At 42.7% G+C, this 19,028-nt stretch overlaps 2 protein-coding genes and 1 long non-coding RNA gene across 3 annotated transcripts; all 3 read left to right on the top strand.

Moving 5' to 3' along the window:
• The first annotated feature begins 2,274 nt into the window (after nt 1-2,274).
• LOC105959681 (uncharacterized) lies at nt 2,275-5,098 on the top strand. Its single transcript, XM_012983820.2, has 5 exons — nt 2,275-2,301; nt 2,636-3,017; nt 3,106-3,340; nt 3,703-3,963; nt 4,054-5,098. The coding sequence occupies exons 1-5, from the start codon at nt 2,275-2,277 to the stop codon at nt 5,096-5,098; spliced, it is 1,950 nt and encodes a 649-aa protein (XP_012839274.2).
• Nucleotides 5,099-9,929: 4,831 nt separating this feature from the next.
• LOC105949009 (uncharacterized) lies at nt 9,930-13,863 on the top strand. The gene is made up of 5 exons (XM_088823412.1): nt 9,930-10,476; nt 10,669-11,817; nt 11,881-12,753; nt 12,808-13,727; nt 13,831-13,863. The coding sequence occupies exons 1-5, from the start codon at nt 9,930-9,932 to the stop codon at nt 13,861-13,863; spliced, it is 3,522 nt and encodes a 1,173-aa protein (XP_088679538.1).
• Nucleotides 13,864-13,960: 97 nt separating this feature from the next.
• LOC148767883 (uncharacterized) lies at nt 13,961-14,940 on the top strand. Its single transcript, XR_016033547.1, has 4 exons — nt 13,961-14,478; nt 14,567-14,641; nt 14,729-14,810; nt 14,895-14,940. It is a non-coding gene; the product is annotated as an uncharacterized LOC148767883 (long non-coding RNA).
• Nucleotides 14,941-19,028: the final 4,088 nt, after the last annotated feature.

Below are 19,028 nucleotides of genomic sequence, written 5' to 3'. Positions count from 1 at the left end.
AAAGTCAACGCCGGAGACCGGCGGTCAACGCCGGAATCTGGCCGGAAAAAAAAAACATTTCAGAAAAATAAAGTATTTTCCGAAAAAAAAATTGGGGGGTTAATTTGATATATTTGTTTAAATCCGAGGTCAATGTGTGATATTTAAGAAGTTAGAGCATAATGGGTGGAATTGATAAGAATTAGGGTTAAAATTGGTTGATTGATGAAATTTGGCTAAATTGGGGTGTAAATCATGAAATTGAAGTTGAATTGGGTTTCAATGAATTGGGGGTAATTTTGGTATATATAAAGGGATTTTCCTTATTTGCAAATAAGTTTGAATGTGGTGGATTTATTTGAAAGACAAAAAAGTTGGATATCCTTTTTTTAATTAAGTGCCCTTATCATGGGCCTATTTGCCATTACCCCTTATTAAAAAAAGTATTAAATAAATAAAACCAACTACTTTTTTTTTTCTCCACATTTTTTATTTAATTACTTGAGGTCATTACAAATAAGTTCATCAATGGGTACTTATTCATAAAGAGATTCAGACCAAAAAAACTCCTTTATAAATAAGTTCACACATGTTCCAGATTTCGTCAAAAGACTAAAATAGTCCCCTCATACTTTAATATGCTCCAATTTCATCCTTAATTTAATTTAACCTCAATTTGACCCAAATTTCACAAATTATTCAAGTTTGACCCAAAACTTTTTTTTTCAAAAATATTTTTTTTTGCCGCCGGTTTCCGGCGTTGACTTTTTGATTTTTTTTTTATCTTCCGAATTTTTTCGCCGGTTTCCGGCGTTGACTTTTTTGATTTTTTTTTCTTTCCGTAACATTTTTTTTCGTTTAAGTAGCAATATTGCTGTGATTGATAGTAATATTAACTATATTACTATTAAACACAGTAAAATTAACTAAACTATAGTTTAACACAGTAATATTGTTATATTAATCTCCAGCACAGTAATATTAACATAACAAAACTCACTATTATTGTGTAATATAGAATAATATTACTATGTTGACCGTTCAACAAATGTAAACATAATAAAAAGTCAAAAGAATTAATATTACTGTGAGTGACAGTAATATTACTGTTACAACAGTAATATTACTGTCAACCACAGTAAATTACAATAGTAGACAGTAATATTATTATGTTATTCCACGAATAACTCAAACAAACAAAAAAATCCAAACAAAATAATAATATTGATATGGTTGACAGCAATATTACTATAACAACAGTAATATTACCGTCAACGAGAATAATATTATTGTGTTTACAGTAATACTACAATAATAGACAGTAATATTATTACGTTACTCCGTGAATAACTCAAACAAAACAAAAAACCCAAGAAATTATAATATTGATGTTGTTGACAGTAATATTATTGTGTTTACAGATTTTACTGTCAACGACAGTAATATAATTACGTTGACTTGTCAACAAATCAAAAAAAAAAAATAACAAAAAAAAAATAATAATATTACGTTAATTTACTGTCAACGGCAAAACAATTACATAAATGTATTGTCAACGGCAGTACAATTACGTTAATTAATTGTCACTGACAGTATAATTACGTTAATTTACTATCAATAACAACACAATTACGGTAAGCGTTTAGTGGCGGACGTTAAAAAAAAGACAAAACATAAAAAAACTTAAGAAAACACTAAAAAAAAGTCAACGCCGGAGACCGGCGGTCAACGCTGGAATCCGGCGACGAAAAAAAAATACCAGAAAAAGAAAAAAAAAAAGTCAATGCTGGAGACCGGCGTTGACCGCCGGTCAATTCCGGAAACAGGCCAAAAAATCCGGGAAAAAAAAAATCGAAAAGTCAACGCCGAAAACGGGCGCCAAAATTTTTTTTTTGAAAAAAAAAAAAACAAAATTGGATTTTTGTTGACAAAATTAATTAAATTGGGGTTACAATTAAGAATTGAGTATAAAGGGTTGGCGGTAATATTGTCATATACATGAATGTTTCCTTTAGTTAAAATAAATATTAAAATGATGGACTTATTGGTGAAAGAAATGTAGCGTAAACCTAGAATAGTAAAAATCCTTGGTTGGGGACTTATGCACAAAAACTCCTAATTAATTTGGGGGTTTACTATTCATAGTGCGGTTTTTTCCAGCTACAGTGCGAAATAATTCATTTGTCAAAAAACACTTTAACCTTTTACAAAATTCTCTCAACCTCCAAATATTTCGACTTTTGTAGATCGTGATTTGTTTTCGTAGAAATCAGTTAAAACCCAACGATTATCAAGATGGCCAACATTGATCCCGTAAATGAGGTAAAAAATTACGTTTTAGTGTGATTTTTTTCGATTTTCAGTCGTTTCGTGTAGCATATCACGAAATAATTGAAGTCGTTTCGTAGTGGTTTGCACGAAATTAACACCTTATTCATGTTTTTCAGTCATTTCGTGTACAAAACTACGAAATTGTACCTCTTATTTCGTGTACAGTCACACGAAACAACAGTAAACTGTTTTGTTACTCATTTCGTGCAGTACTACACGAAATGTATGCATTAATTTCGTGTACTTTTACACGAAATACCTAGTATTTTTTTTATTTATTTTTTTTGTGTGCAAGTATCTAACCTTTTTTTTTGTATTTACGCAGCCATATGACGACAATTTGTATTTTGATCCCTCGGTTTTGGACCAAAATGAATATGAAGATTTCTCTCACTTCTTCCAAGTTGATATTGTGTTCGGTAGTAGGGAAGAATTAATCAACTGGGCGAAAGTAACTGCAGTTAGTCATTGTCACTGTTTGATTTGTCAGTCTAAAAGGGAGAATGCACAGTACATGACGTGTGACAAATACGGACATGGCCGACAAACGAATATCGATGTGGAAGATCCTAGAAACAAAGGAACAAAAAAATGTGGATGTCCGTTCAAATTGATTGGCAAAAAGTCAAGGTTTGATGAATTATGGCGGTTGACTGTCAGCGATGGCAGGCATAGTCATCGTCCGGCTTTGTTTCCTCACGGACAAGGTACGACTAGTCGTATAACTCCACAATAGAAAGCAAGAATTAAAGAATTGCGAAATTCTCACGCGAAGCCAATGCTAATCATGGATAGATATATTGAGGAAAGATGATCCGACGATACAAACCTCTATGAAGCATGTTTACAATGAGTTGGCCAAGATTAAATCTGAGAAAATGGAGGGCATGACTGTTATTCAGTTTATGATGCATAACTTTCAACAAGGCGAGTATCGATATTGGCATCGCGTCGATAGTGAAACGAGCAACACGATTACAGATATTATGTTTGCATGTCCCGAATCTATTAAGTTATTACGGTTGTTCCCGTATGTTATATTGATGGACTGCACATACAAAACCAATAAGTAAGTAAAAATTACGATTGTTTAAATTATGATTATTGTGTTTTAATGTCTTGTATTGTTTAAATATGTAAAAACAACATTGTTGTAGGTATGGAATGCCTCTTTAGGAAATAATTGGGATAACTCCAGTTGGGAGGAATTTTACAATTGCTGTTGCATTTATGTCACATGAAGATGCAGACCCCTACGAATTGTTTGAAAGAGTTGCTAGATGGTGTCGAACCTGATGCGATCTTGACAGACAGAGAGTTGGGTCTTTTGAAAGCACTGCCAAATGTCTTCCCATTTTCGTATCATATGTTGTGTATATTCCATATAAACAGAAATGTTGAGGCAAATGCGACGAAATTTATGGGAGGCAAGAAAGACCAAGGTCTAATATTCCGACGTGTGCTGTGGGCTAAGCTGGTGAAATCAGAAACCGAAGAAGAGTATCATTACAATTACAATGAAACTGTTGGACGGTATGCAGGGTATCCTAGGCTGATACAGTATTTGAATGATACGTGGTTGATATACAAGGAGAAGTTTGTTCGAGCCTATACTCGCAATGTGTATCATTTTGGCAACACGAGCACCAACATGTATTACATGTTTTAGTTATTTAAATGATAAAATATATTATATAAAAATAATATTTATTTTGTAATTTGATTGTTGTTGTAATTGGATAGGGTGGAGAGTGCTCATTCTTCAGCGAATGGTTGGTTAAATGCTTCGACCGGAGGTATGGATAACGTGCAAGGCAAACTTCGGGACCAAGTTTATATCCAAATTAGTCAGCTGAAGTGCGATTTTTCATTATCATCCAAGATAAGGAAGCATACTGCAGCATGGCCGTGTTTTCAGGGTTTGATTTGTTATGTTACGCATCTGGCATTAGAGAAATTGGATCAAGAGATGGAGTCCCCGGCGATGCAAGATCCGAGTATTTGCACACACTATCTTTGGAATACTCATGGGCTCCCATGCACGTGCAAAATTGTGCAGAAAATGGAAGATAATAACATGTTCGTCATTTTAGACTTGCATCCAATCTGGAGTACCATGGCAGTTGAGCCTTCGGAGCTACCTGAGTATCAAGTAGACCCCGAGGAGATTGTGGATAGACAGATTGATGACCTGAATTGCAATTTGAAGAAGATGAATTACACGAGTAAGATAAATGCCGTGGCCTCATTGCGTGGCATCGTTTATCCGTCTACGTCGCATCTGTCCGAGCCATCATTTGTTAAGACCAAAGGACGACCAAAGAATAACTCGACAAAGAGAGACCCTTCTGGATGGCAATATCATATTGATGAGGAGACAATTAAGTCGTCTTGTGGTTCCAAGGGTCGCCAAACCTCATCTGTTGCAAAGATTCCTAAAGCAAAGGTTGAGAGAAGCACTGATGGAACGCCTCAATCGAAGATGAAAGGTCGTGGTTCTCGTATTCCCACACAAGAATCTGCTGCCCCTACAATACCTGCACATGAAGGAATCGACTTTTATTCTTTCGTGCCCAGATTTATGGTCCGTCTTATTAAAGATTATGTTAACGTGATGGCGGATGGCAACTGTGGGTACCAGTGTGTTGCTCAAGCCGTGTACGGGGACCAAGAAAGATGGCCGCAAGTGAGAGGGGAGTTGCTTATTGAGTTATACGAGCATGCTAGTGTGTACACGGCGATGTTTGGCAGTACCGGATCTGTTGAGGTCATACGCACGTGTGACTGAACCTCAGGGCCTTGTCCACAAGCTTATTGGATGGACATGAATGAAATGGGATTGGCCATTGCTACCAGATACAGTGCATTAGTGGTACTTTTGACTCAAGTAGGGAGTATGACTTACCTTCCTATGTTTGGCAGTGGTCACTTATCATGTATGATTGTTGTGACATTGCACAACAATCATTTCATGTTTGTTAATTTGGTCGCGAATAGTCCACTACCACCAATCCATCCGGCATGGGTACACCATAGAGCTAAAAATTTGAGGCACTTACTCAAAACGTAAAAACCCCGACTACTCTTGTACGAACAATTAAAGTCTGGTCGGTAGTTCAATTTGTAGTTGTATATGAAATCTAGTTGAATTTGTATTTGTATTTGAAATTTAGATCAATTTGTAGTTGTATTTGAATTCTAGTTCAATTTGTAGTTGTATTTGAATTCTAGTTCAATTTGTATTTGTATTTGAATTTTTAGGCCAATTTTGTATTTGAAATTTAGATCAATTTATAGTTGTATTTGAATTCTAGTTCAATTTATATTTGTATTTGAATTTTTAGGTCAATTTGAGTGTCAGAAATAAATTGGTTAATTAAAAAATAAATCAATTAGTGATTTCGTACTGAATTTCACGAAATGTTACCTCATATTTCGTGGAAAAATCTACGAAATATGGTCTTCCATTTCGTAGAAAACTCCACGAAATATGATGTCACGTTTCGTGTACGTTTACACGAAATACACGAATTTTTTCAATCTAACAGTTTCGTCCTTCGTGTTCTATAACAATAAACACTTATATTTCGTGTGAAAAGACACGAAATTATTGAGTGGATTTCGTGTAATAATACACGAAATAGCGGGCAAATTTGGTTTTTTTTAGAAAAATTACAAATGAAATAAATCGCACTGCAAGCCGGTAAAAACCGCACTATGAATAGCATTTCAATTAATTTGGATATATACTAAAAAGATTCCATTTGCATTAAAAAAAAAAAAAAAAAAAAAAAAAAAAAAACTCGAAAGATGGTAAAGAGGCTGTTCTTTCTGCATCAACCGAATCTAAATAACGACCAATACAAGAAAAATATGAACACCAACTGCAGCCCACACATAGATATAATAAACATATTATCAGATATCATATTCCTCCAATAATCACCAGCCACGTCACTGTGAAACTCGCGCACAAACTTACGGTACCGGACTAGGTTCGTATTGCGAGTTTCGGATGATGGGAGTTTGAATACAGGGATTGTGTACGGATGCCGGGAGCGGATGTTTCGGACAAGATGAAAAATTAAGGCGGCTATAATTAGGGATTGTGTACGGATGCCGGGTGTTCGAACCGGTGGCGAAGGAGTTCGAGAAGCAGGTTGGCCGGAGAAATTACAACAGAGCCCTCGAAGTTGAGAATCAGTTGGGATTAAAGCCCTGTTTCAATGTCTCCGGCGAGGATTCAGTAAGCTTACCACAACTGTCCTTCCATTTCAAAGGGGTGCAGAAATGGTTCTGCCATTGGCAATTTATGATGGTGGAGAACGCAATGATGTATGTTTTAATCGTTAATTTTAGCTTATGGGTCGGTTTTTTTGTTGGGAAAAAAAAGTTGCAGATACCAAAAACCGGTATTTCAGACCGATTTTTGTTACAAAAACCGGTAACCACATGCCAACTTTTGAAACAAAAATCGGAATACCTATTTTTTTGGACAAAATCGGTGCTGGCATGCCGATTTATAAGAAACATTGTGATGAGGGCATATCATCCTCTTTGATCTTGATGTATAAAAATTAGATTAATTTATGGTCTTGAACTAAGGAACTCTTTTATATGTGTTTGAACATAGAAAAATTTGAGTTTGCATATATCTGTCGCCTATTTACATTTATGTAGATTTTAACCATAAATCTATATATAATCAAATACATCCATGTGATATACGCTTAATGGATAGTTATTAAATCAAATGTACAGTTAAAATTCATTCGATGTAAAAAAATAGAAGTAACATCTAACTTCCAAAAATGAAAAAGATAAATGAAAGAAATGATTTCATAAGTGGAGGTGGATTCACTTGAAACCTGTCACACATTTGTGATTGACTTTGTGGAGTTATATAAAACCAATTACTTCAATTATAAAAAAAAGTATTAAATAAATAAAACCAATTACTTCAATTTTTTCTCTCCATATTTATTTTATTACTTTGGATAAATTATATAAAATTCCATTTGCATAAAAAAAAAAAAACTGGAAAGATGGTAAAGAGGCTGTTCTTTCTGCATCAACCGAATCTAAATAACGTCCAATACAAGAAAAATATGAACACCAACTGCAGCCCACACATGGATATAATAAACATATTATCAGATATCATATTCCTCCAATAATCACCAGCCACGTCACTGTGAAACTCGCGCACAAACTTACGGTACCGGACTAGATTCTCTCCACTGCTACGCAGGTACACAATAACCCGGAGCACCTCCGCTCTCACTTCTTCAATCTCAGCGGTCGATTCCATCTCCCCCATACCACGAACGCACGACATCAGATTTTCCTTAGCCACGGAGATCCTCTTCATAATCTCAAACCTTTGCTCCATACTCAGCCTCCCCACAAACGGGTCGACCCGCATAGTATCCAGAACCTCCCGGATCTGACCCGACCCGTGTCGCAGTGAAACGGAGCAGTTGTTGAAGCTGCTGGTTGTTGTTGTCGTCGTCAACGAGGAAGTGATGTTCTGAAGCTGTACGGCAGCTGCTTGGAGGGAGAGAATAAAAACCCGGTTCGGGTCGGTTACGGCGGGTTCGGGTAGGTCCGAATAATTAGTTCCTGAACACGACGTCATATTGCAAGGGTGGAATGATTGGAGTTGGGATACAGGGAGTAAGTGGATTGTGTACGGATCAGACTGCTGGGAGCGGATGTTTCGGACAAGATGAAAAATTAAGGCGGTTATGATTAGGGTTAGAGTGATGAAGAAGGCAGTGAATACGAGGATTATGGTTTTGTTTCTTGCCCGAAATTTCGACAGCTTTTCATGGTGGTTATCTTCTCCGTGGAGGAGACTGGTGTTTTTATTGGCGGGTGATTTCATTGCAATTTGGAATGAAGCTAGAGAGAGAAAGAGAGGAGAGAGAGAGAGAGAGAGAGAATGCAATGGAATGAGTGGAGAAGACAATTATATACATTCAGTCAACTCATCACGTTGACTGAGTGTGTATATGAGATTGAAGAAAATATCATTCAAGATGGAGATGGAGATGGAGAATGGGGTCTCTAAGAAATTTCGTCGATGGAGTAGGTAAAGGTATCTGATATACCTAAATGGGCCGGCCCAATGGGCCCTCAAATTTATCTAATAATTAGGCCCAATACACGAAACCCCAATCACATACAAGTGGGCCCATTACACGAAAGTCCAAGCTCCTTCAAAATAAGGCTTGGGCCCAACAAACTAAGCCCAACCCATTCAACGATATATAAATAAGTGTTTTACTCATTCGAAAAGGTACGTTCTCATTATTGATAATCAACCACGAGTTTATTCTCTCTACTATCTCTACGATCCGTACATCTGACTTGAGCGTCGGAGGGGTTTCCGCCGGATCAACCCCCGGCTTAGTTCACGTGTGCTCATTTCGCAGGGACCTCAGGATCATCAAGTTATCAAGCTACTGATCCGCTTTGCTCTTCCAACTCATTTTCTATACCCCCTAGGTGAGCTATATACTAGCATCATCATTTTGGCGCCGTCTGTGGGAACGATGCAAACCAGATCACGTAGCCAGCAAGATCCTCCTGAGGCGTCAGCTCGGAGAGAAAATGACACGGCTAATAACCTTCCCGTCCGTGGAGGATCTGGCATACCACCTCCTCCACGCGCCGCGGAGCCACTTCCTCCACGTGCTGCGGAGCCAGCTCCTCCACGTGCTGCAGATCCACCTCGCGAGGTTCAGGTGATCCCCCCTCGGGACCCACCACTCGCCGATCCACCACTCCCCGCTCCTCGAACGGTTCAAATAACCGAGGACGCGCTCCAACGCATGATAGCAGAAGCCTCAACTCGCGCTGCCATGGAGGCTGTAACTCAATATATCGCCACGATGGGAGCAAACGCTCCCAATGCGATACCAGCGCCAACTCCACCTGTAGCGCCACCCGTGGCCCCACAGCCAATACCGAATCAAATAAGTGTCTCCTCCTCTACCTCTGATCCACGATCCCGAGTGTAGTTATCTACCAACCACCGAGGAGCACAGCCCAGACAGCAGCGTCAGCGCTCACCCCCAAGGGGGAATGCGTCACCACAGAGAGTCCCTCTCTTTAATGAGGGAGAAGGCGAGGTAAACAGCAGAATGTCTCGCCAAAATCTTTTCCCCCAACCAAATAATCAAATGGGTGAAAGAATGCCTCTCCCAACAAGACGCAGTCCTTTCACCATAGACATTCTCAACGAGGTATTACCTCAAGGAGTGAAGATCTCGGGGTTACCTCAATTTGAAGGGACCACCGACCCACAGGAACATATAGAGAAATTCAGTGCCATGGCGGATTTATATGGCCCGACGGATGCTGCTATGTGCAAAATGTTCCGCACCACTCTCTCCAAGAGGGCAATGAATTGGTTCAACTCCCTAACCATAGGGTCGATTGACACCTTCGCTCGGTTGTCGACCCGGTTCACCAACCAATTCGCCATCAACAAACAATATGCCAAGACCCCAGCTCATCTTTTCTCTGTAGTACAGAGAGATAACGAAACGCTCCGCAACTACATTAAGCGTTTCGTAGAGGCTGTCCACGAAGTCCCCAGTGTGGGGCAAGACATGCTCTCCGGGATTATGCAGCAGAACTTGAAACCTGGTAGATTCAAAGAATCTATCGCCGGAAGACCCCCAGGCAACTTAGAGGAGTTACTGAATCGAGCCGAAAAATACGTCCGGATAGAAGAAGCCTCTACCCATGCTCCTCCTAAAAGAAAAAGAGAAGATGACCGTCAAGACAATAGGAGGCGCGATGATCGACGTCCACCACTTCCACCTCAAAGCCAACCCTCTTCCTCCTACAATAGGTTCACTCCGCTAAACGCTCGCCTCACGGAAATCCTTCACGTGATAGAACAGAAAGGTTTAGCAGAACCTCCACGTCCTATGCAGCCAAACGCAAAGCGAGAAAAATCAGATCGTTATTGTCGATTCCATAAGGACAAAGGGCATACTACGGAGGAATGTGCACAACTCAAAGTGGCGATCGAGAGGCTTATCAAACAGGGCCATTTAGGCGAATACATTGATAAGCCGCGAAATAAGCGCCGTGATGACCCTCCACGCCGAGATAACAATCGAGATCAACAACAAAGGCGAGAGGATGGAGGTCATCGACGTGACCTAGATAACAACGATAATCAGCCTACCCGAGGAATCATCTCCTTTATCTCCGGAGGACCGGCGGGGGGCGACTCACAAAATGCAAGACGCACCCTCGCTCGATCAACACGCATGAATCAAGAACATGCCGCTCCGTCCGCTCGCATATATCAAATACGAAGACCTGATCACAACATAGTCTTCAACTCCTCCGACCTCGAAGGTCCAGATGAAGACCATGTCGATGCATTGGTAGTAACAACAACGGTGGCCAACTTCTTGGTCAAGAAGATATTAGTGGACGGTGGAAGCTCAGCTGACATCATGTACCTCCACGCTTTTAAGCAACTGGGCATAGATAATGCCCGGTTCAATCCCGTCTCCACACCCCTGAAAGGATTCACAGGAGAAGGCATTTTGTCTATGGGAGAAGTGGAGCTGCCTGTTTCTTTAGGGGAAGACCCCTGTCGAATCACGAAACTAATCAAGTTCCTTGTCGTCGACAGGCCATCACCCTACAACATCATTCTGGGGAGGCCAGCCATCCACACATTCAAGTCAGTACCTTTCTCCTACCATCAGAAGTGGAAGTTCCCTACTCCCTATGGAATGGGAGAAGTGCTTGGAGATAGACGTCTCGCTCGAGAATGCTATGCAAGGGCCCTACGAGAACCCTCAAAGAAGCCTAAACCGCCCGGAAAGGGAGACGATACCCAAAAATCCGACAAACGGAAGTGGGTCAATGCGATCATTGAGGACAATAAAGAAATCCTCATCAGTGTACCAGACGATAGCACCAAGCTAGCGGCTGTCGAAGAGCTTAAGTTCATAGAGCTCACACCTGGAGATGATTCCAAACTCCTACGCATCGGATCCGATTTAGATCCTGGGACGGAGCAGCAGCTAATCAACTTCCTGCGACACAATGGAGATGTGTTCGCATGGAAAGCCCAAGATTTGTCGGGCATTCCCCCTCAGGTAGCCCTACATCGGCTTAACGTCGACAAGAGGATGAAGCCAGTCAAACAGAGGAAACGAACGTTTGGACCCGAACGCAACAAGCATATCAAGGCAGAAGTGGCTAAACTTCTAGAGGCGGGTCATATACGACCAGTTCAGTATCCTGAATGGTTGTCGAACGTAGTGCTCGTTCCCAAACCCGGTGGCAAGTGGAGATTATGCGTAGATTTCACTGACCTCAACAAAGCCTGTCCTAAGGACCCATTTCCTCTACCCAGAATCGATCAGCTCATCGATTCGACCTCGGGGTGCGAACTCCTCAGCTTCCTCGATGCATACCAAGGATATAACCAGATCTTACTTGCACCAGAAGATCAAGAGAGGGCTAGTTTCATCACTGACCAAGGCATCTACTGCTATCAAGTCATGCCCTTCGGGTTAAAAAACGCAGGAGCCACCTACCAGCGTCTAGTGAACAAAATGTTCACAGATCAGATCGGTAAAAATATGGAGGTGTACATCGACGACATGCTCGTCAAAAGTGTCAAGGTCGCGGACCACCTAACTGATCTGGATCAGTGTTTCGCCACCCTGCGAAAATATAAGATGAAGCTCAACCCCCTCAAATGTTCATTCGGAGTTAGGGGAGGCAAATTTTTGGGTTATATGATTTCGCAGCGAGGAATCGAAGCTAATCCCGCGAAAATCGAAGCAATCACCTCCATGGCTCCGCCAACATCGATCAAGAAAGTTCAACAACTCAACGGCTGTTTGGCATCCCTGAATAGATTCATTTCAAGGTCAGCGGACAAGGCTCTCCCCTTTTTCAAGATTTTAAGGGGAGGAAAAAAGTTCGAGTGGGATGAGGCGTGTCAAAAAGCCTTCACTGAGCTAAAGTCATACCTCGCATCACCACCTTTGCTTACAAAACCTCAGCCCGGAGACACCCTCCTGCTATACTTAGCTACCTCAGCTAATGCCGTCAGCGCAGTCCTCATCCGAGATGGAGGAAAAGGCCACCAACCCATATACTACATAAGTCGCGCCCTCCAAGGAGCCGAACAACGCTACACCAATATGGAGAAACTCGCTCTCGCCCTCATCAACGCAGCTCGGAAGCTTCGACCTTACTTCCAATCACATCAATTGGTGGTTCTCACAAATTATCCTCTGAAGCAAATACTAAGGAGTCCTGAGACATCCGGGCGATTAGCAAAATGGGCGATAGAGCTAAGCGAATATGGGGTCGAATTCAAACCCCGCCCTGCTATCAAAGCGCAAGTATTGGCGGATTTTCTAGTCGAAATGACTTCAGTAGAAGAAAGCACTTCTCTACCTACTTGGTCTGTCAACGTCGATTGATCTTCCACTGCCACAGGAGGGGGAGCGGGTATCGTCCTAACGAACCCTGATGGAGATGAGTTCGAATATGTTCAACGATTCGAATTCACAGCCTCAAACAATGTCGCTGAGTACGAAGCCCTGATAGCGGGAATCCGCCTCGCCCTAGCAGCAGGAGCGCGCAAGCTCTTAAGCCACAGCGACTCTCAGCTCATCGTTAACCAAGTACTCGGAGTTTACGAGGCCAAAGAAGACACCATGGCGAAATATTTAGCTCTCGCGCACACTCTCCTATCTAAATTCGAGAGCTACGAGATAATACAAGTACCCCGCTCCAATAACATCCACGCTGACAAATTAGCTCGGCTTGGAAGCTCCATAGCTAGCATCGGAAGTCGGAAGGTGACGCTCCTCACCTCACCTCAGCCAGAAATAACTTCACCCACCGAAGTACAGTACACCGAGGAGGATGAACCATGCTGGTTCACTCCAATCCTGAAGTATCTCAAGAAGGGGGAACTTCCAACGGATCCCACTGAAGCACGGAAGATAAAAACAAGAGCCGCCCGCTTCACTATAGTGGGAGAAGAACTGTATAAACGAGGTTTCTCATTCCCTTACCTCAAGTGCCTCGATCCGACCACAGCGGATTACGTACTTAGAGAAGTACACGAAGGCATCTGCGGAAATCACTTAAGCGGGAGAACTTTAGCTCTCAAACTACTGAGGCAAGGCTACTATTGGCCGACGATGCATGAAGACGCGAAGAAGTTAGTTCGGAAGTGTAAGCCCTGCCAAGAGCATGCAAGTATCACTCACCTGCCAGCGGCATTAATGCAACCAATTGACAGCCCCATCCCTTTCGCCCAATGGGGGATGGATTTAGTTGGACCATTCCCGCCCGCTACAGGAGGACGCAAATACCTCATTGTAGCAGTGGACTACTTCACCAAATGGGTGGAAGCTGAACCCTTAGCACGCATCAGAGAAGAAGAAGTCATCCAATTCCTATGGAAAAACATCGTGTGTCGCTTTGGAATCCCACGTTCCATTATCTCAGATAATGGAACACAATTTTGCGGTGACAAAGTGAAAAATTGGTGCCTCGGCCTAGACATCAAGCAGTTCTTCACATCCGTAGCAAATCCACAAGCTAACGGCCAGACGGAGGTCACGAATCGCACTATACTCCAACACCTAAAGACAAGGCTTGGAAGTGCCAAAGGGAAGTGGGTGGACGAATTGCCTAACGCGCTATGGGCATATCGCACAACCCCACGAGCAGCAACCGGAGAATCGCCCTTCAATCTAGCTTTCGGAACAGAGGCTATCGCACCCGTCGAAATCGGAGAACCATCTTGGCGAATCACCAACTATGATCCAACAGCTAATGAGGAGGCTATGCGGGGAAGCCTCGACCTCGTAGATGAATTACGTGAAGTCGCATACATCCGGCAACAGATGTATAAATCACGCATGGCCAAGGCATATAACTCAAAGGTCCGCCCTCGCTCCTTTCAAGTTGGAGATTTAGTCCTCCGAAAAGCTGAAGCCTCTCACCCCATCGGTAAGCTCGACCCAAAGTGGGAAGGACCATATAAAATCACCAAAGTCGTCAACACCGGAGCATATCGCCTCGAGAACACTGACGGACACCCTATACCCAGAACTTGGAATATAGGGAACCTCAAACGGTTCTACGCCTAAGGTATACATCTACCTTACTTCAGATCAGTTGAGATCATCACCCATATTTCTTCTATAGGAAAATTACTCACGAATTGCCACCCATGCAGGCACCACGACCTTCCACGTCAATTGTCTTGTAAAGCTGCTTATACATGGTTGGAAATTTGACACCACATAACGAGGTACGTGAACGTCCCACCTAAACTGGGGGGCTAATAATTTTTACTTACATCAGCGAGTCATAATTACATCCCATCATCTTCTTACAGGTTGAGAACCTATTACGGGAGGATGCATATTACTCAATCAATGCCCCAAAGAGCGAAGATACTCTATACCACATCGTCAAGGGTAATTATTATACATCCACTAGAATTCAACACACGGATGATCTTATTTACTCTCACTAACATGAAAAAGTAATTCCACTAACAGGCGTGATAGCATAGCAACCCGCAGCAATTCACGAGTTCAGTTCATATCTTGGAGGGCGAGAAAGAAAAATCAACCCCCGTAGTAGGGTACGTGAAAGACCAATACACATCACCATAGCTTCAATTACTAAATCATCAATACAAGTGATTAAATAAATTCTTTTCTTCTCAATCGTACTTGACAGACATAAAGACGCCAAAAGAAGTCAATCTACCATCAGCACAGTAAAACGAACGAGTACAAGGAAGACGTGGAAGATGAACAAGTGTAATACAATCACTTACAAGAAATATTATCTTCAATTTGTTTATTTTAGCAGTATTTATTTACATTCGCCTCACGTAGGCATATCCCATTAGCTATTTATTCACATTCGCCTCACATAGGCTTGTATCAATACACTTTTGCTACCATTGAATTAATCAAATTTCTTTTTGCTTTACTCTCGGTGATATTACATCTACACGAATCACCTATTACCATGAGCTCAATCCAATAACCTCACAAACACTTAGAGAGATTTAGATAATCAATATAGCCTGGCCAGCTGGATTACCTAAGTCCCTTTATTTGTTTCACGAGGTGTTACTTTTAAAACGTGGCCACGGACAAATATAATCAAGACCCACGCGGTCCGAACAAAGGGCACGACCCATAACAAAAACCTTGAGAGACTGATCCCCTCCTCAAGTACATTGCGTATACGCTAATGTAAATACATATAAGCAACGCATTAATTCTTGACAACCTCAAAATAAATAAATAGAAATATTAAACTCCAGAGTCAAACAAGAAAGAAACTCAAACGAAATAGTAGTGGACATACCCATCTACATCAGCGATAAAAATAAACTACGAAATCCATAAAAAAAATAAAATATAATAGCAATAGAAATAAATGGGGTGAGTTAACTATCCTAACAGATAAGTCTAAACTCCCCTACCACGAGCGGAAGATGCACCCACAGCGGAGTCATCCGCAACCATGTCGTTCACGACCTCTGTGCCCGTCCCATTAACATCTACTTCATCCTCCTCTTCATCGGATATGCCAGCTTCCATTCCACGAATCACTTCCTCGCTGATCCCACCCGCATCGCGCAGATATTTGCGACAAGCACGCACTAATGGCTTATAAACCACAGCCAACGCATGCTCCTCAACCATAGCAGCACACTCATCGCTACCTCGGAAATTAACCTTGGTCTCCTCCACAATGGACTCCTTGTAAGCTGCACCACCTGATGTCGTGAGGAACCTTTTCCCCGTCGTCTTCTCGACTTCGTATTTCTCCTTGAGCTGATCGTAGCATTCGTTCAACTTGTGAACATCATCCTTATACGCCTGCGCATCACCTCGGATGACCTCGAGCTCCTCTGTCTTCTCGGCAAGCTCCTCTGTCCTCCGAGCCAACTCTTCCGAGCGTTGAGCAAGATCGAACCGCGCTATCTCCAATTGGCTTAGAAGCTCATCCTCACGCGCTTGACTTCGAGCCCGCTCCTCTTCCTTCATAGCTTCCGCATTCCTACCATGCTCCATGAGATATCTCCAAGTCGCTTCCAACTATATATATAAAAAAAAAAAAAAAAAAATTTAAGTAGACAAGTACTCACCCGACATATGTCTCCACCAGCTAACTCTAGCATGTGAGAAGGACCCTTACCAGACATCCGAGCACGATCATACTCCCGAACGAAACCCTCGGTACTCAACATCGGCAAATCATAGTCCGACACATCCCAGTACGACTCCTTACCATCGCGGTTTACGCCATAAGTAAACAGTTGTTTCCCTCCTCCACCATGGAAAGCATAAGTCTCCTCTGGGTCTACCCGTGGACGCTTAGGCACAGCCACATACTCGGTATCCACCCTCTTTCCCTTGCCACGGTCCCTCGTCGGTGGACGCCCCTCCACTTCACCAGCACTGCTACGATCATCTGCGACTACTCGAGGTATTTCTACATGGACCTCCTCACGAAGCAAACCACTTGAAGAACCTCCCAACGTAGAAGACATCTTCTTCGATTCCTTCTTCGACGCCTTCTTCGACGTCTTATTCGCCTTAGCTTGAAGTGCCGCAAAGGTAATACCCCCATCTACAAAAGATAACAAACACATAAATGACATGAGGTACAGACTACCAAAGAACTACAAAAAAAAAAAAAAAAAAAAAAAAAAAAAAAAACAAAACAAAACACAAGTCAAGGCAACAATAGGATATATGGTGCTGACCCCTCGCCTTTGGTATCAAAACCCTCGGGTCAAATTCCACGTCACACAATCCCGACTCTTCAATCCTTTTCGCCATATTCGCAGTTATCATGAAGCTCTCGCACGTAGGATTCCAAACTACAGGAACGTCAAAAGTGGGAGCCTTCAAATAAAAAAAATGGGTCTTCCATTTCCCCAAAAATAACTTCACACTCTTCACGAATTGGTAAGGAACGCGAGGATGAAAACAAAAGAAAGGCGTCATATTGGGCCGGTGTAACGTAAATAACGCCTTGAACAAACTCACGGTCATAGGCAAACCCACGAGAGACACCCTATGGTGAAACGCCTCAAACGTAAGCACTGCAGTCGGAGTAAGCTGACTATACCCTATCTTGAACTCTTCGCAAACCTTCAACAAAGTCGGATGCGGAGTAATCTGAGATGTACAAGTCAAATAACCCAAAAATACTGTATGAAACCCATCAGGCGGCGAATACAGACGGTCGCCCTTCTGAGGCAACAACAACTCGACATTACTTGGCGCTCCAGACAGACGACGAATAGAGCGCAAATGCTCTTCCGTCAACATACTATCAAAATCAACTAAGTCCAAATTAATTGGCTTCTTCTTCTTTTGCCTCATCTTATCAACCTCAACATCACCTGGCGGAATATCATCTTCCACCTCCTCTTCATCCGTCAGCTCAACTTCACTACTTGGCGCCGCATGATCACTCACCAAAGGAACGTGGTTAGAATCATCACTATCGCTCCCAAAATCCACGATTTGACGTCGAGAATAACGCCTACTAGCCACAACTCCATCCACTTGCTCACTAACGTGAATACTCGTTTCTACATCGTCACTCCAAGATTCAATGATTTCGCGCCGACCGAAACTTCCCCCGTTTAAAACACCACGCGCATCAACACCCTCAGAAATTTGCCCGTCAATTTCGCCCGAACCAGCCTCAAAACCGGGCTGTAACGCGCTCTCACGCGCGCGCGTGGCCCCAAAAAGGGCTGATTCACGCGCGCGCGCGTCATCAACCAGCTGCCGCCCACGTGTCGCCTCCCCACTTGCTGAAGCCCGCGCGTCATCACCCAGTTGCCGCCCACGTGTCGCCTCCCCACTCGCTGAAGTCCGCGCGTCAGCCACAGCACGCCCATCCGACGCGCGCGCGCGCGTCGCTCGGGAAGCACGCCAGGCTGCTGCTCATTAATGGGCACGCGCGCGCGTCTCTCGATTCCGGCGCCCGACGCGCGCGCGCGTGGCTCTACCCCGGTACCTGCTGCGCGCACGTGGCTTCCTCCCATTGGACCACGTGCGCTGGTCCACCCCTCCTCAGCCGCTGACCCAGCTCCCAACTCCGCGGCTCGGCTCGGGTTCCCTCTAACCTCGAAGCGCGCGCCCTCACACGTTTTTGAGTGGCTCGAAGCGCGGCTCGAGCCAGCAATTGCATCCGAGCCCCCTACCACCCCCATCTGCACAGAGTTTCGTGCAACGCTCACTGCGGATCCGATTTTCACACCCGATACCCTAAGATTTTCGCGTTCCATACCCACTGTACCAAAAGTCTTCTCGCTCCCTTCAACCGGATCTCGAAGTTTAATTCGCAAAGATTTCGAATTACCCGAATTCGACATGAGAAAAATTTTCCTCGAAGAAATTATCAAGAAACAAAAAATTTCTACTCTACCGCAAAAAAAAAAATTCAAGAGAAAAATAGCACAGAGGAAGACCTAGAGTTAAAGATACATACCCATATTTATTTCACAAGAGTTGAAGTTTAATTCTTTCCACCGCAAAAGGAGTCTATTTATCTGGCCCTGGTATATTATTTAAAACCCTTAAATATATACCTTGCTGCCAAATAAATACAATATTCCCTTATTTAAGCTAAGGAAATAATTCACC

Source organism: Erythranthe guttata, chromosome 9 (assembly GCF_056151865.1).
Source record: "Erythranthe guttata isolate IM_541 chromosome 9, IM_541, whole genome shotgun sequence".
Taxonomy (NCBI): domain Eukaryota; kingdom Viridiplantae; phylum Streptophyta; class Magnoliopsida; order Lamiales; family Phrymaceae; genus Erythranthe; species Erythranthe guttata.
The sequence above is the reverse complement of the archived record's forward strand: the minus strand, read 5'-3'. Positions and strand labels throughout refer to the sequence as shown.